Here is a 19995-nt window from a genome sequence, read left to right as displayed (position 1 = left end):
ATCAGAGAAACAATAAAGTCTAACCATGGAAGGTTTTTATAAATATATGCATAAAAACACAAACACAAAGAACATCAACAATGAGCACCTTTCGTTTTGCTGAAAGTGATATAGCTTTCTGTTACCATCAACTGAAACCGCCAACATTTCAGGCGTGCATGCTGGGCAGCTGAAGCTGACATCACAGCACAGCTGGTCTTCCTCATCAAGAAAGCTGTGCTGCAGTGCATCGCTGTTGGCACGCCCAGTCTGTATGTACAGAAATATAACAGAGGAATAAATATTTGCATCTGCTTATTGAAAAACAATATCAAAGAAACACTTCACTCACCCTTCCCTCACACTTGCAGTTGCTTGCAAAAGTATTCGCCCCCCTCAGATCTGTGGCAAGATCTGAAAACTGCTGTTCACAAACGCTGTCCATCTAATCTGACTGAGCTGGAGCTGTTTTGCAAAGAAGAATGGGCAAAGATTTCAGTCTCTAGATGTGCAAAGCTGGTAGAGACAGACCCTAAAAGACTGGCAGCTGGAATTGCAGCAAAAGGTGGTTCTACAAAGTATTGACTCAGGGGGCTGAATAATTACGCACACCCCACTTTTCAGTTATTTATTTGTAAAAGATGTTTGGAATCACATATGATTTTCCTTCCACTTCTCACGTGTACACCACTTTGTGTTGGTCTTTCACGCGGAATTCCAATAAAATTGATTCATGTTTGTGGCTGTAATGTGACAAAATGTGGAAAAGTTCAAGGGGGCCGAATACTTTTGCAAGCCACTGTAGTACGACGCTCCAACAGTTTTGCAAAAGCTTCCCTGGAGAATCATGGAGAAAATCCTTTTAGTTCCAGGAAGGAGCTCAAGAGGTCTAAAGTGTAAAGAGTAGACATGTTGACAGATGCTGGCCAATATCCACTCCTAATCAGGTCCTTTAAATCAGGGCTGCACTGCTGCTGGCATGTTTGACATCTGTGTATCGCCTGGTGCACATCATAACGTCCTTGGACCAAAAAGAAAAAGAAACAACATGAATAATACACCACTGCCTTCACAGATGACTTCTGTTAAAGCAATACCATGTTCTGATTGTACAGCAAGGGCAGAAAACATGCTCCATCACACTATGTTCAAAACCATCACAGAAACCTAAATAGCAGGTTGCTGTTTACTATTAATGTTGATTAAAATCACGAGTTTTCCTGCTGACACTGTGAAGTTTACGCAACCCACAGGAGCAGTTTCAAAGCTTTACTGTTGCCAGAATGCGAGCTACCAAGAAAGAGAAAACCACTTAAATAGATTCTTTCTAACTGGCTGTAGACACATATGAAAACCAAAATTGAGTGAATCTCATGAGGAAATACCTTGTATATTGGTGCAATTTTGACCGTCCACTCTAATAATACATGTGGTTGGAGGAATGGCTTTAAAAAACATCAATAACACTTTCTCTGTTGTGGAGTGGCTGATGTTTGTGATGTAGAACATCACAATCCCCACAGAACCATTCCTCTGGAAGACACTCTCTGCACATAGACAGGACCTTTAACAAATTAAGCAAAATTTGAATAACTGAAAGTAGTATGCACTCAGATCCAGCCACTCTTGACAAAGGTAGCAGCTTCTATTTTGATATTATAGCTCCGGGTGGCTCAGTGTACTTCACTATGAGCTGACGGTTAAAAGGACATTTGTCAAATTCATGTGATTTTATAATTATTAAAGTTCTCACACGCTCAAAGACATAAATGTCAGCCAACAAGGCATCGCTCATCAAGCTTAGCTATATAGAAATGTATGTTATTGAGACTTAATAACAGCAGGGTGAAGACAGTGGCAACACAGAGGATGGCCAACAGCTTCTGTGTCAGTGAGTCAAATACTTTTCTCTAAAGAATGCAAATATGAAGTACTGTTGCTCCCCTTTGTTTCTGATAATGTCACTTTTACAAATCGTGTCTCATCAGCTCTCATGGCTGGTTTGGCTTTGAGGGTCGGGGAGGACAAAAAGCTATTAAGGACCTTTTGATCTGCAGTCCAGTTCTCCTCTAAAGTATTAAGTAAAATAAAACTTGTTTTATTAGTTTTAATCTTTTAACTTTATGCATCAAGCAAAAATTAAATTATATGCAACATTCTGACTAGAAGAAATTTGTTTAACATTTAAACCTATTTTCTGCACATTCCAGCACATAAAATAAAAAGATTTTGTGTTTACACTCAGTCTTTCAAATAAATGCAAGTGAAACACAGCAGAAAATAAATAAAATCAAAGACTCAGCGGTCCTGTTGCTCTATTTTCACCTGTACAGCAGGCGGATGTTTGCTCTGGACCTGGTGCAGGTGTGCTGCAGCGGTCAGTGGAAGAATCCGCGAGTCTCTCTGTGAATTTCCAATCGCACTCGGTGCTTGCTCGGAAGTTAAGGGTTTTTTTCACTGTAAAAATAAGTTTCTAAAAGTTTTTGTCAATTTTTATGGAATCAAACTTAAAGTAAGGTCAGTACTTCCACACTTTAAACGCTGCACGGTCATACTCTCTCCGCACTCCTCGATAGATTATCCATTGTTGATCTGCACATAGCTGTTATTGTCATGAGACACTCTGGCAAAAAATTACGGTTTTAGTAAGGCAGGGTGCTTACGGGAAAGTAACTGTAATCTAATTACCTTTTTTGCAATCGTAATCCCGTACTGTAATCCGATTACAGTAAGGCGTGGGCAGTTAACATTTCTGTTAACTATAGTTAATATTATTATATTATAGTTATGATTAACTATAGTTAATCATAGTCATGATAGAAACCAATATTTCTGTCCTAACATGGTTTGAATGTTTCACTACAAGCTAACATTTACAGCATGACTTTAAGCTAGCAACATAAAGACTGTAAAAGACACTGTAATATGTAGAAATGCATGTGAAAAGTGTTATATTAGCAGTGGTTGTGCTACTCCACACAGCCACTTTAACATTACTGACACTGGATTTCTTACCTGTAAACAGTGGGTCATGTGTGATAAAAGCTTGTGCAGAAAGTAGCAGGTGTAGACTGGCCCATAGCACTGTATGAGGTGATAAGATGTAAAAGGACATATATAGGGTACCTTAAAGGCCGCCTTAAAAGTGTTTCCCTGAGCTTTTACTTGCAGCTTGATATCTAAATAAATGTAAATAAATGTGAATGAAAAAAAAAAAATCCAGAAAAAGGAGGAGCCCGGAGCTTCGTCTTTCGCTCGGCCTACCCCGCTGTAGCAGACGGACCGTCAGAGACTCGAACTTGGTCGTTCAACTCTGGGGTCTGAATGCTGGCCTCTTAAGGCCGTGCACCACACAGCCGGCCAGTTAACGTTATAAAAAAAAGGACATTTATCTTCTGTTGTTCAACTTTTTTTTTTCGTTTTTTTTAATCTATTTAGCTTCTTGTGCAGTATTGTTCCACACAAATGACACATGGAAACCTAGCTATTTTTTTATTGGCTTTCACAAAATGGGACTGCCAATGTTGTAGGTGTTACTGCACCAAAGTCTTCCTGCTAGCCAGAAACCTGCTGGCGGCGCCATGTTCTCACCACACTCTTCAGCTTCAGCTTTGTTGCCTCTTTTCGGCACACCTACCTAGTCCCACTCATCCACTTTATCTGCTCATGGCTTTACCCACACTGACCACTCCTTTGATTAAGGTAAATTCAAGCAGGTCATTATAAAAAAGACACACAGCTTATCATCTTATCCTTGTGCAACACCTAAAACCACTCTGTTCATTTGTTTGCTAGATTAGCCGCTAGCATACACGCACTGTGTTAGAGGCTTGTTGCACAAAGTATCGGGTTTTCGGTGCCATTACTTTTTCATATAGGACCAAGTATGTTTGGATAGCGTTTTGCCCTTGAAAACTGCCGTTTAATATTAGACATTGTTGTCTAATGTTATAAATGTATTGATGTGAAACGTGTAAGTGTGACAAATATGGAATAAGATAGGAAATCAGAAAGGAGGCAAATACTTTTTCACAGCGCTATAGTCTGTAAATGGTCTTCTTTTGGCTATAGTAGATCTTTTACTTGTTCTTTTTTTAATTGTTTGTTAAAATTGTTTTTTCGATCATATTGAGTATAGACGAATGCAACTGTGAGCTTTAGTGATTAGCCCGTTTCAACAGGACCGTGATCGCGATGTGTGAGACAGCAGGGTGCTGCCACTGGTGTTGTAATGTGTGATTTAGTTCCTCCTAACATTTCAGTTTGCTTCCAGTATCTATCCTCTGTGATTACTGGCTCTTTAGACAGATTTAAATTAACACATTCAGTAGCTGTTGTGAGATGAACTGGCATTTATAGTACATCTGTTCCAACACAGTGAAGTCACATCCAATTTAGATAGTCATCATAAGACGTTTTACCAAAAGCTTTTGTAATTCTTTTCAGTCTGTCAGTATGGCATCTGTGTATACACTTGGATTTGAAGTTTATAGAGGTTAAAGAGCACATTGTACACGGGCCTTGAAGAAAAGGTATGTAGTCTTAAGCTCGATGTTTTGGTGGAGTCAGGGGTCTGTAGCATTTTGCACTTCCAGCAGACTGACGTTTGGTCATCATCATCATCACTGAGTCACAACATCTTCTCCTTCACCCTCACACTTTAACTCCACTCTGTTCCCTTTCATACATCATATATACTTAGTCTGCTACAAACCAGGAGGCGTAAAGCAGGATAAAGTAAAAGTTTGACCCATTGTGTAAACTAACTTGAATGATCAACAACCAGGAGGAGGCAACGATTATGGAGGCACGGGAGGTGAGGACCACGCAGGTGGAGGAAGTGAGGAATGTGATGGAGAAGATTGAGCTCAACAAGGGACAGGATGACCCACTGAGCACTTCAGAGGGGCAAGTGGCGCACGCAGGCAACAAGACCAGCAAAGGTAATTTGTATGTTTGTGTGGATTATATGCTTTATATTTGGAGTCCAGGCTGAATTTTAGAGGAGTACCTGATGGCTGAAACAACAGTAATTTATGTTCCCTGACCAAGGATCAAGGAACATGTATTTTACACCAGTTGATACATGTACAGTCAAATCTATTGAATGTTGATATTATTACATTTAATGTAACCATTTAAAATGATTTTGTTTTTGTTTTTCTCCCAAAATCACGTACGTCAACACAGGATCCACCAGGGGGAGAGTTTTTGGTGAAAGCCACAAAAAGACAACGATGGGTATGTCATTGTTTGTGGAAGTATTTAGACTAGTTTGATACACTGTAGTAGAGTGTGTATGGTAGATTTGATTCAAGGAACATTATCATATGAAGATGAAAACAAAAGTTGTGCGATCTCTGAAAGTGTTTTGTTTATTTGCTTTTTGTTTGTTTATTGTTTATGAAACTGGTGACTTGGCTGTGATCTTCAGTCCCAGAGGCATCAAGATCCAGACCTAAGAAGAAAAGGCCACTAGTAAGTATGCTTTTGCTAATGCTTTTAATCACCACAGCTCATTTCATTCAGTACAAATACCTGTAGATATGTGATGATTCCAAGTTTACATTACACTAATGGCAGGAAACTGCATACATGTGTCACCTTATACACATACTATAGAATTCAGTCCCCTTTGCTTTTTGCAGTCTTATTGCAATATATAAGTACTTTTAACAGATGATGCAAGTACAGTTAAATGCATTCACTCCAGTAAAAATGCTTCTAACACAATGCTGTTGCAAGCAGCAGATTTTCTTTTTCTGTTGTCGATGTAGATTAGATAGAACTTTATTAATCCCTCGGGTGGTTCCTCTGGGAAATTCAGTTTCCAGTATCAGAACACTGACAGAAGTTGCATATTACAGAGTTAGAATATCAGGACGGGACCAGGTTGGTGGGGGTCAAACAGCAGATCCAGTCGTGCAGTGATAATTCATATTTAATGCAGCAGATTTTGTTAGAAATGTGTAAACGATTGTATTCTGATCACATTGGCTAATTTTATATGCATATATAGGTAAAAGGTATTTTTATTATGTCAACAGCCCTCCAAGAGCATCCAGGAAGTACTATCCTATTCCCATGCCTCTGTCCAAACCAGGCGAGTGTTTCCATGTCACTTCAATGTGTTCTTTGCCATCAATAATTTTATGTTGATTTTTTTTACATAAGCATGCCTCATGTGACCTTCCACTTTTTTCCCTTGTCATTTCTCACCTCCTTTGGATATGTATGTATGTATCTCTTATTTATATAATCCTCTTACCCAACTCTGTCCTCCTTCCTCTTCTTTTCTCCTTCAATCTCTCTCACCGTTCATCAATATCGCACATCCAGACCATACCCGTAAGATAGAGTTGATCCGCTACCTTGTGAGCGGCTATGTGAACGGCAAAGTGCTGGACACGCTGTCCGAGCACGCCAACTCCCTGGCGTCCTCTGCTGTGGCCAGTCTGGAGGACGAGGCTGACCAGCTCTCTCACTTCCCCTTCCTCCCAGTGGCCAGTGACCCTGTGCTAACTGTCCCCAAGCATCATGGTTGGTACAGTGGACTCTGTTGTAGCTAATGAGCCAGACATTTGATGCTGGTGCTGTAGTGATTAGAGTCGTGCTGTGCTCTTATAGTGCTCTGTGGCTGCAGGCGGTAGCACGGTAAAGCTCTGCTGTGGTTATGAGCGCTGCACCTTGCTGACATATCATTCACACCAAAAGAAGACGTGAATAGAGCAGTTTTCAAGTGTAATAACATTCCTTTCGATCATATTGAGTATAGACGAATGCAACTGTGAGCTTTAGCAATTAGCCCGTTTCAACAGGACCGTGATCCCGATGTGTGAGACAGCAGGGTGCTGCCACTGGTGTTGTAATGTGTGATTTAGTTCCTCCTAACATTTCAGTTTGCTTCCAGTATCTATCTTCTGTGATTACTGGCTCTTTAGACAGATTTAATAGAAGTGTGTGAGCTATTGGCTCAGTATAAAGGGTCAGTAGTGTTTTCATGTCACCTATCCATCCTCCATTTAGTCACCCAAAGCATGTAGTAAATACTCCTGACTTTTATTCATCTTCTCTTAAATTCAGACAAATTCCCACTTGTTAACGTTGAGCTTCTGTGTGTGTGTGTGTGTGTGTGTGTGTGTGTGTGTGCCAGTTGCAGCCACCAAGTTGAACACCATCACCAAATCCAACCTCGGTCAGTGTGTCAGCAAGTACGACCTGCTGGTCTGGTTTGAGATCAGCGAGCTGGAGCCCACTGGAGAGTGAGTATCCACCTGGAGTGTTATATTCACGCACAAGCTTTAAAGGAACCATAAAAATGATCTCCAGGAAGAATATTATAAGTTGGGATGTTGTGTCACCTCCTCCCTCCATGCACAGGTACATCCCAGCCATCGTGGATCACAGTGGAGGCCTGCCCTGTCATGGTACCTACCTGCTGCACCAGGTACAGGATTGGTGCACATGTTGTTTTCTTATTACTCACACAGTGGTAACTGCTTCCTTTGTACACAGTTGAATATCTTCTTTTAAAGCGTAATGTTGCTCTAGCTGTGCTCACTGTGATCCTGAGCTCCTGTTATGTTTGCTGCAGGGGATCCAGCGGAGGATCACAGTGACCCTCATCCACGAGAAGGGCAGCGAGCTCCATTGGAAAGATGTTCGTGAGCTGGTTGTAGGTGAGCAGCCTACCTTTAGGGTCTAGTCGTGCTATACCTCTGTGTAGAAAACAAAAACCCCAAAGCACAGAAACAATGTTTTATAGTGTTTGTGTGCTTTTGATGGAGGAAGACAGGACAGAACATCATTAAAGGGATTTGACTTTGTGAGATCACACTGAAAACGCACCACTCGCTTCACTCTGAGATATTTTCAGTCTGGAAAGATGAATCTGTCGGGATTCAGGCTGCTTCTCACTTTAAGCAGTTCATGCTGTAGCTGATGGACCAAAAAATGACATTTCATATTTTAGACATTCAGCTGCTGACTCTGAAGCCAACAGGCTCTTGAGTGTGGATGATTGTGTTGGTGCTGGATGCTGTGATCAAACAGCTGTTCTGATCTGTCTTCATTCATGCTTGTCGTTATTAAGCCTCCTAAGCTCCAAACCAGTAAAAGCGATCTTTGGAGGCAACACCCTTTTTAGTACTTTGCTGTATTTGTTTGTGATTGTGTGACACTGAACCACAGTGCTATGTATATCCTCTGTAACACTCAGACGTTTCCAGATCAGTGTTTTCCCCTCAGCTGTTTCTCACTATAGAGTCTTTCCTCAGTAACAATGAGGCACCAGCAGAGCATATCTGGCTCTCAGTCTGTGGCTGATAGTGCCCCCTGCTGTTAGTAACAGGAACAGTGTAACCTTGTATGGAGCTCATAGTGATGGTCTTAAGATTGCTGCTGCAAGGCAGTAATTTGTATCCATGTGTGCTGTCTATTCTGAGCATATGCAGTTATGTGAACTCTCTGGTTTTATGTATCAGGACATAATTTAAAAAAAATCAGGTCCTTAGTAGGTCTTAATATGTGGTAAATGCAACCTCAGATGAACAGCACAGAACACATTATACCAGGTCATTATTTATTTAACAAACACTGAGCTGAAATTCAGATGTTTCAAAAACTAAGTACATCCAAGACTATTTCCATAATTATTTAATTCAATTCAATTCAATTCAATTTTATTTATATAGCGCCAAATCACAACAAATGTCGCCTCAAGGCGCTTCATAGATACAGAGAAAAGCCCAACAATCATATGACCCCCTATGAGCAAGCACTTTGGCGACAGTGGGAAGGAAAAACTCCCTTTTAACAGGAAGAAACCTCCGGCAGAACCAGGCTCAGGGAGGGGCGGCCATCTGCTGCGACCGGTTGGGGTGAGAGAAGGAAGACAGGATAAAAGACATGCTGTGGAAGAGAGACAGAGATTAATAACAGATATGATTCAATACAGAGAGGTCTATTAACACATAGTGAGTGAGAAAGGTGACTGGAAAGGAAAAACTCAATGCATCATGGGAATCCCCCGGCAGCCTACATCTATTGCAGCATAACTAAGGGAGGATTCAGGGTCACCTGGTCCAGCCCTAACTATATGCTTTAGCAAAAAGGAAAGTTTTAAGCCTAATCTTAAAAGTAGAGATAGTGTCTGTCTCCCGAATCCAAACTGGAAGCTGGTTCCACAGAAGAGGGGCCTGAAAACTGAAGGCTCTCCCTCCCATTCTACTTTTAAATACTCTAGGAACAACAAGTAGGCCTGCAGAGTGGGAGCGAAGTGCTCTAATAGGGTAATATGGTACTACAAGGTCATTAAGATAAGATGGGGCCTGATTATTTAAGACCTTGTATGTGAGGAGCAGGATTTTGAATTCAATTCTGGATTTAACAGGAAGCCAATGAAGGGAAGCCAAAACAGGAGAAATATGCTCTCTCTTTCTAGTCCCTGTCAGTACTCTTGCTGCAGCATTTTGGATTAACTGAAGGCTTTTCAGTGAGTTTTTTGGACATCCTGATAATAATAAATTGCAGTAGTCCAGCCTGGAAGTAATAAATGCATGAACTAGTTTTTCAGCATCACTCTGAGACAGGATATTTCTAATTTTAGAGATGTTGCGCAAATGGAAGAACGCAGTCTTACATATTTGTTTAATATGTGCGTTGAAGGACATATCCTGGTCAAAAATGACTCCAAGGTTCCTCACAGTGTTACTGGAGGCCAAGGTAATGCCATCCAGAGTAAGAATCTGGTTAGATACCATATTTCTAAGCTTTTCAGCGCCGAGTACAATGACCTCAGTTTTATCTGAGTTAAGAAGCAGAAAGTTAGTGGCCATCCAAGTCTTTATGTCTTTAAGACATTCCTGCAGTTTAACTAATTGGTGTGTGTTATCTGGCTTCATGGACAGATAGAGCTGGGTGTCATCTGCATAGCAGTGAAAATGTATGCTATGTCTTCTAATGATGCTGCCTAGGGGAAGCATGTATAATGTAAACAGAATTGGTCCTAGCACTGAACCCTGTGGAACTCCATAATTAACCTCAGTGTGTGAAGAGGACTCTCCATTTACATGCACAAATTGGAGTCTATTAGATAGATATGATACAAACCACTGCAGTGCAATACCTGTAATACCTACAGCATGTTCTAATCGCTCTAACAGGATATTATGGTCAACAGTATCGAATGCTGCACTAAGGTCAAGAAGGACAAGCACAGAGATGAGTCCACTGTCAGAGGCCATAAGAAGATCATTTGTAACCTTCACTAAAGCTGTTTCTGTGCTGTGATGAACTCTGAAACCTGACTGAAACTCTTCAAATAAACCATTCCTCTGCAGATGATCTGTTAGCTGTTTGACAACTACTCTTTCAAGGATTTATGATATGAAAGGAAGGTTGGAGATTGGCCTATAATTAGCTAAGACTGCTGGGTCTAGAGATGGCTTTTTGAGTAAAGGTTTAACTGGTTTAACTGCAGGGTCAGTAGGGTCAGTATTAGCCAAGTGCTAATCAAGTGCACTAGATCATCAGTAAGTGTAACCACTACTGTCAGTTTGCTGGTGTGGTGTATTCAGGTAAGTGGTAACATACTGAGGAGGAGAGAAGCAGTTGTTGATACCCATGAATGTGGGAAGGCTTTGAAGTCGATCATTTTACAGCAAGAAAGATTATTCGCAAGTTAAAAAAATCAAAGACTGTTTCCAATCTTACCAGGAGTGGACGTCCCAGAAAATTCACCCCACACATCTGAGGCTCTACAGGCCACAGTTAGCATGCTAAATGTTGGAGTTCATGACAGTGCAATTAGAAACAGACTCAACAAATATGGCCTGTTTGGAAAGACTTCCAGGAGAAACCATTTTCCCTCTAAATACAACATGGCAGCATGGATTAGGTTTGCAAAGTTGAAAAGCTAAGCCCTAATGCACAGCTTCAACATTGGTGAAAACCAAACATATCAGCACAAACACCTCATACCAACGGTTTTGCTCGGGTGATGATTATTTGGGCTTTTTTTGCTGCCAAAGAACCTGCAAAGTGTCCAGGTCACTGAGTGAGCCATGAAGTATTCTAGAGTCAAAGAGATCATCGTTGGGTCAGTGACTCCAGAGCGCAGCAGCAAAGCAACAACAGAGTGGTGCTGCAGTGGCTCAAAGTTGAGACTTCAACATGATTGAACGTTAAGAAAGCTGTGAATGAATAAATATCTGCAAACTTCAATGAACCGAAGAAACATTGTAAAGACAAACGGGCCAGAAATCCGTCCACACTGCTGTGAAACACTAATAAACAATGATTACCTCAAGTTTGTGCTGCTAAAGTTGGTTCAATCAGCTGCTGAATCACAGGATGTACTTGGTTATAGTCATTTGTGCATTTTGGGTTGTTTTAAATAAATAATGATGTGTTGTAATAATCCAGATCTAGAACCTTAAACTGCTTTTTCACGTGTCTGTAAATGAATTTCTTTCTCATCATTGTCCCGATTGGTGTCGGCTGACACTTGACACTCTGTGGCTCCTGATTTGTCTGTTGTCAAGGTCTCAGCTCAGTGCGATTCCTCACGTTTTGTCATGATTAAAGGATGAATGTGAACAATAATGCTGTCAAGCTAACTTTTCCTCTTCCTGTCTTTTTCAGGACTTTGAGGCAGTGTGGGACAGCTCCCTGCACAACTCCCTCCTGCTCAACCGCGTCACTCCCTATGGAGAGAAGATCTACATGACCTTATCTGCGTATCTGGAGGTCAGCCGCTGCTCCGCCGTGTTGTACCTGTTTGTACGTGTTCTTAAGTCTCTTGATGTCATCGTGTCTAACACACACCCTTTATCTCCTCTCTGCAGCTGGACCATTGCATCCAGCCTGCCATTATCACCAAAGACATCTGCTCGGTCTTTAACTCCCGAGACGCCAAGATGTCCCCACCCCGTTCTCTCAAGAACCTCTTTGGGACTGGATACTCCAAAACTCCTGACTGGTGAATCTGGGCTGCTGCACTGTGGCCATCTCTGTTTCACAATCAAAGATATCTGCCCTGTTACAAAGTTTCCTTCTTCATAACTTCTGCTTCATTATAGCGACCGAGTGACTGGGATCTACGAGCTGAGCTTGTGTAAGATGTCTGACACTGGAAGCCCAGGTGAGCGGACATGAAACATGTTTAAAGAACAGCAGCTGTTTTATCATAATTCTGTGGAGAGCTTCATCCTAATGAGGGCTCATGTCCTGAGCAGGGATGCAGAGGAGGAGGAGGAAGGTCCTGGACACATCAGTGGCTTATGTGCGTGGAGAGGAGAACCTCGCTGGCTGGAGGCCCAGAGGCGATGGCCTCATCCTAGAGCACCAATGGGAGCTAGAGAAGATGGAGGAGCTGCAGGAGGTGGGGCCTTAAAAGATTCATAAAGAAATAAATCTCTGTTTAATATCGTAGAGGGAAAAATGACTTTTTAACTCAAAGACCAAAGTGCTATTCTAAAAAGTTTTTTCTTAGAGTACAGACTTTACATGACTAACCCTCCCCTCTTCTCCCCACCTCACATTCGCCCCCATCTTTCGTCCAGGTGGATGAAAAGACCCGTCACCTTCTGGGAGAGGCGGCTCCCGTGGGAACAGCTCCCACCACCAAGTCCCTGAGTGAGTCTCTGTCTCCCAGCGTGAGCTCCGGCACTCTGTCCACGTCCACCTCCATCTCCTCGCAGATCTCCAGCACCACCTTTGACAGCGTGAGAAGGAGCTGGCCACCAAGGTGAGAAAAACGTCGGCTTAGTGGGCGATCTTGTTGCTGCCTTCTTCCTTCTCTGCTCGGAGCTGATCGGTCTTGTTCCTGTTGTGTTGTAGTGCCTGCGCCTTCTGACACACACCTTCAATACTGAATACAACCAGCTGGTGAACAGCATCAGTGACTGCAAGGTGAGAAATAATACAAAGAAATAAAAAAATAGCCTTTCTGTGTCACATCAGGGAGTTCATATATCGACGTCTACCTCATCCTGCTGTTGTTTCACTTCAGCTTTCTCTCATCTCACCGATCAGACGTGATCCATCCGTGACGCTTCAGCAGTGCCACCCTCACCCCTTCCTCTTCCTCCCCCTCTCTGTCGGACTCCCACTGTGGCTCCATGGACCAGAAGTAAACATATTTTTAGGAACATTGACCTCGACCTGCAAACGGTTATTGACAGGTTATCTGTTTGATTCTAACTTGGTGTGATTTGTGTTAAAGGACCCCTGAGAACAGCTCACGTGCCTCCAGTCCCTCCTGCTCAGACTATGAAAACTTCCCGATGGTTCCCACTCTGGAGACCTCCTAGCTTGCGCGGGCTGCAAAGAACGAGTTCCTGAACTTGGTGCCTGATATTGAAGAAATGCGACCAGGGTGAGTAATGCCATATTAACCCAAATACTGTCACTATGACATGTGTCTCACAGACCAAATGTAAGTCGACACTCATGTTCTCTAGTTCAAGCAGAAATGATGTGGATCGATTCAAATTCCTGAGCCTGGATGATTTCAGCTGGAAACAAACCAACTCTGCTTCTTCCTCAGAAAAACAAGCGCTCTCTTAAAAAATAAATAAATGAATAAAATCTCTTCTTTTCAGATCTGTTGTGTCCAAGAAGGGTTTTCTGAGCTTCGTGGAGCCTCGCTCTAACTCATGGGGGAAGCATTTTGTGGTTGTTCGCCGGCCCTACGTCTTCATCTACAACAGCGACCAGGACCCCGTGGAGCGAGGCGTCCTCAACCTCTCCACAGCACAGGTGGAATACAGCAAAGACCAGCAGGCCATGCTTAAGGTTTGAGGCAGGATAAACGTAAAACTCTCCCCACAGATCTAAGCTGGCGAGGAGGCGCAGCGGCCTGATGAAGAACTGAGCGTGCAGAGCGGTACGCGGGAAAACCACCGCTTCCATCCTTTCTGAAAAGCCTTTGAAAATACAGAAAATACCAAGTGTTCAAACTTATTAATCATTGTGATTCTTGACAGTTTTCTCTTGTAAGTCGACTTGTGGCTTAAGTCTCTTTTCATGCGACTCAAACGTTTCAGTTCCTCAGAACTTTTGCCTCCCCGCCTTCCTCCAGCAACCCCGCTGCCAGCTCAGCTTTCCTCCTCTCTATTCCCTCCCCTCAGCTTTTTGTGTTTTCGTTTCCATGACAATGTTTGGGTCTAATTTTGTTCCGCTTGGTTGTCATTCCCAAACTCCCCTAACTAAGTAGCATGTTGTAGTAGTCTACTTGTGTGTGCACGACTCTTTAGAAACTTTCCGTCTGCCAATCATCTGTACAAAGAAAATGTCTCTATCAGTTTTATTTGTCTCTTGAAATGAGTTTCATTCTATTTTGGTTTTGTTGTTGTTGGTTTTTTATTAAATTAACATGCTTGCATGATACCTGCAGCAGTCCTCAGGAGAAGACCAGGTTTGCTCAGTTTAAAACAAAAATGAACCAAATCAGCCAGCTTACATTTGAAACCATGAAGGAAAAATCTACAGATATCTCCAAGTGACGTGTTAGTTTACGCTCTGCTGCCTAAACCATAGCTGCTAATAGATTTATAGGGTATTTTTCTTCTCGCAGTGAATTTACATCAGGCTGAACCGTCTCTGAAACAAAAACTCAAAGTGGAAATGAACTTTGACAGGAGGGCCACGCCCGATTTCCTCCGTGATGTGTTCATTTTTTTATTCTTATTCTTGAATCAAAACCTCATCTAACTCTCATTGTGTTCATATTTTTTATTTTAACATGATTTTTTTTCTTATGCTTTTAATCATTCCACAATGAAGGTTTCTATGAAATGTAACAGAGGGCATTTATTTCTTAATTTATTTAACCTTACTTTGCACATTAACACATATCTATAGCAAGGACAGAGACACAGCCACATATGTTGAGTCCAGGATTGTATCTGAGCATCAGGAACAAATGATAAGAGCACATGTCAGAGGACACTGGATGGCTGTTTGTCAAAGGGTTTAATAGAAGGAAAGAAGTTAAAGGGACTACATACTCAAAGGTCTTATTTCTGATACTACCCCATGAAAATATTTGCTCTGTGTGCCGTGCTGCAGCTGCTACATTCGGCTCTTTGGCACCTACGCCTCTCGAGATGTGTTAATGCAGACAAGCATTGAAAAACTCTGGTCAACCAACCAGCAGTCTGCCTGCTGTGTGGTATGAAATGCGTGGAAGGAGAGCTACCAACTGTCTGTTACATATAGATGAAAAATAAAGCTCTGACGTGACCTCGGGTCAGCAGCCTGACGGTCAGAGAAACAGAAACGTGCTGGATTGTGGATCTCTGAGCTGCACATCAAAGATGCACCTATGCACAGATCAAATCTCAAAAGTGCCTCATATACATGTTGATGCGAAGCGCTGCCAGAGCAAACGTTTCCACTTCATGTGCAGAGGTGTTTTTATTTTGGATTAAGTGTTTATTGTTTGCAATGTATAAATATTAGTTTGCAGCTCTTTGCACATATTTGTAGTATTTACAGTTTATAGTAGGGATTTTAGCCAACAGCTAATGTTTTTTTTTGTTTACTGGGAAATGAAATGCTGCCAATTCCCAAAGCTGTGTTTCAGCTGCACTTCCTGTTGTAGACTTGTGATGCACACAGGCTCTGTTCCAGCACTCAGCATGTTCTTCCTTATTTTCTCCACCAGGGGGAGTTCCTAAACTATGACATCCTGATAGGAGTGAACCAGGGAGAGGGGCTGAAGTTTGTGGACGACAGTGAGGACAACGACGGCATCTCAGCTGCGGCGTTCGACTACACCATCTCCACCTTTGTTGACAACCTCTACGGATACCCAGAGGGTGAGGAACGCCACCTCTGTACACTGCCACTTTTTCAGTTATTCCATTTTACAGCCTCCTCTCACTTAACTGCGTTTTGCAGCATCATCAGGTTTTGTCTTATTAGGAGCCGCGTTTGTTAATTTGTTTGTTTTTTTCTGTTTGCTGTATTCATTAAAATAAACGGATAATCGTCAAAATGACAAATGTGGACAATTATCAAAGCTTACATTACAATTCTGACAGCTTGAGTTCACATGAATTTTCAAAAGAATATAAAAACCTGTGAAAGTAAAATGTGAGCCCAGTGAAGTTACTGTGACTCAAACATAGAAAAAGTAGATTTTTTTTATTTCCCACACCTAATTAATTAGAGATTATTTTATTTAAAAGTATTTTATAGCATATAACACCTTTGAAAATATGCTTCGGTTCACATTTAACTCCAGAAAATCGTCAATCAAAATATGGATATTACCTGACCACAGATTGGTGGTGACGTCACTGCTCTTTTAACTGTTTGGTGGTTGTAGAAATGGTTTATTTGAGCTTTGAGCTGAGATTCAGAGGTTTCTGTGGACACTGCTCATGTTGGCACTTATATTTCTGACCTTTTCTTATAACCGATTAAACATGATGTCCTCGCTTTTGCTCCCATTTTTGGTGGTGTGGGTGCAAATGATCAGTCATGACATTCTCATAATAAATAAGATACTGCAAATAATTATTTCTGCATTTGTGCGATTGGAGTGAATTGAAAATGTGTATGCAATGACACTATTTTAAAGATTTAGCCTAAATCATTTTGGAGTGGATGAGCCTAAACATGACGACCTAACTAGTGATACCCTGTCACACACACACACACACACACACTCACTCACTCACTCACTCACTCAAGCATGTTGTGCCAGTTTCAGCTGAAACAATGTTTCAAACCATGTTCCGGGTTTTTAGTAAAATACTCAAAGGATAAATTCAATTGGTTTATTTTTTAGATAAGTTGAAAAAAAAGTTAAACAAGCAAGTAAATAAAGAAACAAGGTAAAATGAAGTAATAATGACAAAAGTTAAACAAGTAAATGAAGAAAAAAGGAGAGAAAACCCCAACAATCCCCTCTGAGCAAGCACTAGGCGACAGTGGGGAGGAAAAACAGCCTTTAAACGGGCAGAAACCTCCGGCAGAACCAGGCTCAGGAGGGGACAGTCAACTGCCGGGACTGGTTGGGGGGTTAACAGAGGTGGAGCAAGACGAGGCTACATCAGGTGAGGAAGCAGTAGCGTCTCTCCTCCGGAACAAGTGGAACCATTTTTTCTTTTTTTTCATGCACTTTTCCACGAGCGCTTTTTTCTCCAGGATGAGATTTCTCAACTCATCGATTGTTTCTGTGTTTTGCTTTTCAAGTTTCTCACATCTTTGTTCCACCTCTTCTAATGTTGCTTGTTGTTCTTCAAGCTTGTCTTGGAGTTGTTTGGATGTTGCCTCCTGTATCAGCTTGTCCTTGTGCATGTCTGCATTTCTCTGTTGGACCTCTTTGTGCTCGTCTTCTAACTGCTCGTTTCTTTTCTGGATTTCTTGGAGCGTGAGCTGCAGGTCTTCATGTATTTTGTCTTGTTGTTGTTTTTGTGCCTGCATTTGAGTGTTTTCACGCTTCAACTTATAGAATTCCACCAAAATCCCCTTAACGAGCTCCGAGTTGTTTCTCGCATTTTGCTCGATCCTTTTCTGCATCTGTGAGCAGCGTTTCTCCAGTTTGTCCTTTTCTTCTTCCACTTTAGTTGCTTTGTCCTCCAGCTGATTACAAAACTCTTGCAGTTTTAGATTTTTAGACTCAAAGTCCTGGACAATACGTTTTCCTTCTTTCAGTCTTTCTTGTTGCTGCTCTTTCTGTTGAAGAAGGTCTTTATTTTGGTGCAGTGTTTCATCCAGGCTTTCTTTCAGCATTCAGTATTTTTCCTGCATGCTCTTCAGTTCGTGCTGCATGTCTCTTTGCTTTTTGTCCTGCTCTTCCTTCTGTTGGAGGAATTCTTTCTTTTCTTCCACAGCTTCATGGAGCTGTCTTTGGAGGAGCTGATTCCTTCGGTCCATGTATTGGAGATCCCATTGTATCTTATCAGTCATCGTTTTCTTGTCTTGGAGCTGGTTGGTCATTTGTTTTAGTTCTGCACTCTTTTGCTTGTTTTCTTTAATGAGGTGCACAATTTGCTCTCGGGTCTGAGCAAACTTGATTCCCCAGCCCTCATTAATAATTTTTATGTCCGGCTGGCGCTGTTGTCTGTCTTCCAGCTCTTTATTTTGGGCTTCCATTCGTCTACACTTGTCCTCCAGTTGAAGTTTCTCTTCTTCAATTTGTTGCATTTTTTTCTGGAGATGGTAGTTTTCCTTCCTACTCTCCTCTAACGCCCTTTGGAAGGATGAGACGCCATTTGGGGAAATTGGCCGGCCACGCCAGGAAGGAGAGGCGGCGTAATCTTTTTGAATTGGTTGTTTTTTTCTTGGAAACATGTTGGAGTTTCTAAACGATGACTTTGAAAAGCTTTCCAAATGTTTCTGTGGTGAACGTTTGTAGGCTGCAAACACAGATGCTGCTAAAACGAACTAAAACTTGCTGTTTCTCACCCCTACTTAAGGAAAAACATCAAAGGACTTAAGATTCTTAGGATCTCCCTATGACATCATCACTCCCTAAGCGAATGAGATTGTCACAAGACATTTTGGAATGGGGTATTTTTTTTTTTTTTAACTGTTTTCAAACTTAACTTAAAATTTCAGTGTTTCCTAGTTGTGGACTATTGGTTAGTTTAGTCCATTAAGAAATTAATTGTCACAAACATCCCTAATATTATATAACAGACAACAGAAAACAAGACAGTTTTTTTCTACACAATAGAACTATAATACAAGTTTTTTTTAATTATCCTACTTTTTATAAAAGATAACATTTATTAAAGAATATGCATTTAATTAAAAAACTCTATTCATCTAAAGGGTAACAAAAAGGGGGAGCTTCCTGCTCAAAAATGAAATGTCCCCATTTTTCTTGGCGTGGGTGCTTAACTAGTTAAAAAGAACAAAAACAAACAAACATCTGTCTCCTATTTTTTATGTCACACAGGAAAGAAGCTTCAATATCTGATGAGAAGACATTAATTTGTTGGTGTTTGTGGTGTTTGGTGCAGTTTTCCTGTTTTCTGGGTTGTTGTTTATTTACAGTGGAGATGAAGATCTCTAACAAGTTGATTTGTTCACATTTGCACATCTTAATTTTTAAGAGGAATGTGTTTGTTGAGTTTGTACACTATATGCATGTAAGGCAACCGTTTCCTTTTTCAGTATTTTGTGAGGTGCATTTTTCTCTGTTTTAACAAAAAACAGACATAAAAGACATTTAAGTCGACCTAAGATGATTTGTTTAAATTTCTACATGGTCTTACTGAGGTGATGCAAAGTGAAACATGCTTTCTTCTTTTTTGGTAATGTGCTGGAAAAGCTTGAACCTTGAATGTGCTTAAACAGTGCTTGAATTTGACCCTGAAAGATGTGTATGAACCCTGATATTAATAAAAGGTTGACTTAACTGATCAAATAAAGTCTGTGCGGTTTAGTTGTTCCACTCATATTAAACCAAATGATGGTGTGGCGGCCTGTTCTAGTGTGAACTAAGAGAGGGTTTGAATGTAAGAGCGAGGTGGAAAAAGGAAAAGGAGACCTAAAATGTAACCCCTGCAGCTCGACTGAGGAGGTGAGTTACATTAGTGCTTCCTCTTTATTAGAAAGCGGTTTGAGTGAATTAGAAGTCTGTTGTGTTTTTTGGAGGATCTACTCATTAGTCATGCGAGGCATCCATCTGAACTCTATCAAAATAAAGGTTTATTTTAACTCATTTTTTCTAATGTCAGAGATATAGGACTATACAAAGTAGCTGCTGACATCTAAAACGACAGCAGACTTATTGTGTCTTTCTTCATCTCATCACTTTTTTCTGTGTGTTTTTCTGTTGATGCCTTTCAAACAAAACTAGCCATGATATTTTCCACCTCTGACAATTAATATCAGTTAACCCCAGATGTGTCATGCAGATATCCTAATTCTGTGTTTGGTAATCTTGCACCATTGAACTGTTAGTGAATGAGGCAACAATAAAAGTGTGAAACGTGCATTAGCAGATCAAGTGGTGCCTGCTTATTTCCTGCTTTATGTGAGCTTCTGCTG

General features: G+C 41.2%; 3 protein-coding genes and 1 pseudogene across 7 annotated transcripts; 3 read left to right on the top strand and 1 right to left on the bottom strand.

Moving 5' to 3' along the window:
- The first annotated feature begins 2412 nt into the window (after positions 1-2412).
- On the top strand, positions 2413-6152 carry LOC148094820 (uncharacterized). 2 transcript variants are annotated; one of them, XM_087837103.1, is made up of 5 exons: positions 2413-2496; positions 4766-4922; positions 5170-5220; positions 5414-5457; positions 6027-6152. In XM_087837103.1, exons 2-5 carry the CDS (start codon positions 4781-4783, stop codon positions 6150-6152), a joined length of 363 nt encoding a protein of 120 aa, XP_087693229.1. In that variant the 5' UTR covers positions 2413-2496; positions 4766-4780. The 2 variants fall into 2 exon arrangements, with proteins under 2 accessions (XP_087693229.1, XP_087693228.1); XM_087837102.1 differs by lacking the exon at positions 2413-2496 and adding an exon at positions 3565-3681.
- A 57-nt stretch (positions 6153-6209) lies between these two features.
- Positions 6210-11712, top strand: LOC148094819 (kinesin-like protein KIF1A). Its single transcript, XM_087837099.1, has 5 exons — positions 6210-6519; positions 7133-7241; positions 7360-7426; positions 7574-7658; positions 11623-11712. Exons 1-5 carry the CDS (start codon positions 6210-6212, stop codon positions 11628-11630), a joined length of 579 nt encoding a protein of 192 aa, XP_087693225.1. The 3' UTR covers positions 11631-11712.
- LOC148094817 (kinesin-like protein KIF1B) lies at positions 11641-19489 on the top strand. 4 transcript variants are annotated; one of them, XR_015718411.1, is made up of 8 exons: positions 11641-11727; positions 11826-11959; positions 12060-12121; positions 12216-12361; positions 12543-12727; positions 12820-12891; positions 13015-13111; positions 13205-13351. XR_015718411.1 is itself a non-coding variant. In XM_087837100.1 (5 exons), exons 1-5 carry the CDS (start codon positions 11704-11706, stop codon positions 12729-12731), a joined length of 555 nt encoding a protein of 184 aa, XP_087693226.1. In that variant the 5' UTR covers positions 11641-11703. The 4 variants fall into 4 exon arrangements, 2 of the variants coding, with proteins under 2 accessions (XP_087693226.1, XP_087693227.1); XR_015718410.1 differs by having other exon boundaries at positions 12992-13111; XM_087837100.1 differs by lacking the exons at positions 12820-12891; positions 13015-13111; positions 13205-13351 and having other exon boundaries at positions 12543-12731.
- Positions 16780-18394, bottom strand: LOC148094818 (uncharacterized; annotated as a pseudogene).
- Positions 19490-19995: the final 506 nt, after the last annotated feature.

Source organism: Neolamprologus brichardi, unplaced genomic scaffold (assembly GCF_056152115.1).
Source record: "Neolamprologus brichardi isolate AB-2024 unplaced genomic scaffold, ASM5615211v1 NODE_ptg000155l+_length_55430_cov_1, whole genome shotgun sequence".
Taxonomy (NCBI): Eukaryota; Metazoa; Chordata; class Actinopteri; order Cichliformes; family Cichlidae; genus Neolamprologus; species Neolamprologus brichardi.
Note: the sequence above shows the minus strand (reverse complement) of the source record. Positions and strands in the feature narration are given on the sequence as shown.

What these genes read in the sequence shown, in the direction of transcription:
- LOC148094820 (XM_087837102.1), top strand. Translation starts at nt 3,646, where the DNA reads ATGGCTTTACCCACACTGACCACTCCTTTGATTAAG. An exon ending in CCACAAAAAGACAACGATGG is followed by an intron (nt 5,221 to 5,413) that starts GTATGTCATTGT and finishes TGTGATCTTCAG; the next exon opens with TCCCAGAGGCATCAAGATCC. An exon ending in CTAAGAAGAAAAGGCCACTA is followed by an intron (nt 5,458 to 6,026) that starts GTAAGTATGCTT and finishes TTATGTCAACAG; the next exon opens with CCCTCCAAGAGCATCCAGGA.
- LOC148094819 (XM_087837099.1), top strand. Translation starts at nt 6,210, where the DNA reads ATGTATGTATGTATCTCTTATTTATATAATCCTCTTACCCAACTCTGT. An exon ending in AACTGTCCCCAAGCATCATG is followed by an intron (nt 6,520 to 7,132) that starts GTTGGTACAGTG and finishes TGTGTGTGCCAG; the next exon opens with TTGCAGCCACCAAGTTGAAC. An exon ending in GAGCTGGAGCCCACTGGAGA is followed by an intron (nt 7,242 to 7,359) that starts GTGAGTATCCAC and finishes CTCCATGCACAG; the next exon opens with GTACATCCCAGCCATCGTGG.
- LOC148094817 (XM_087837100.1), top strand. Translation starts at nt 11,704, where the DNA reads ATGACCTTATCTGCGTATCTGGAG. An exon ending in CCTTATCTGCGTATCTGGAG is followed by an intron (nt 11,728 to 11,825) that starts GTCAGCCGCTGC and finishes TCCTCTCTGCAG; the next exon opens with CTGGACCATTGCATCCAGCC. An exon ending in TACTCCAAAACTCCTGACTG is followed by an intron (nt 11,960 to 12,059) that starts GTGAATCTGGGC and finishes GCTTCATTATAG; the next exon opens with CGACCGAGTGACTGGGATCT.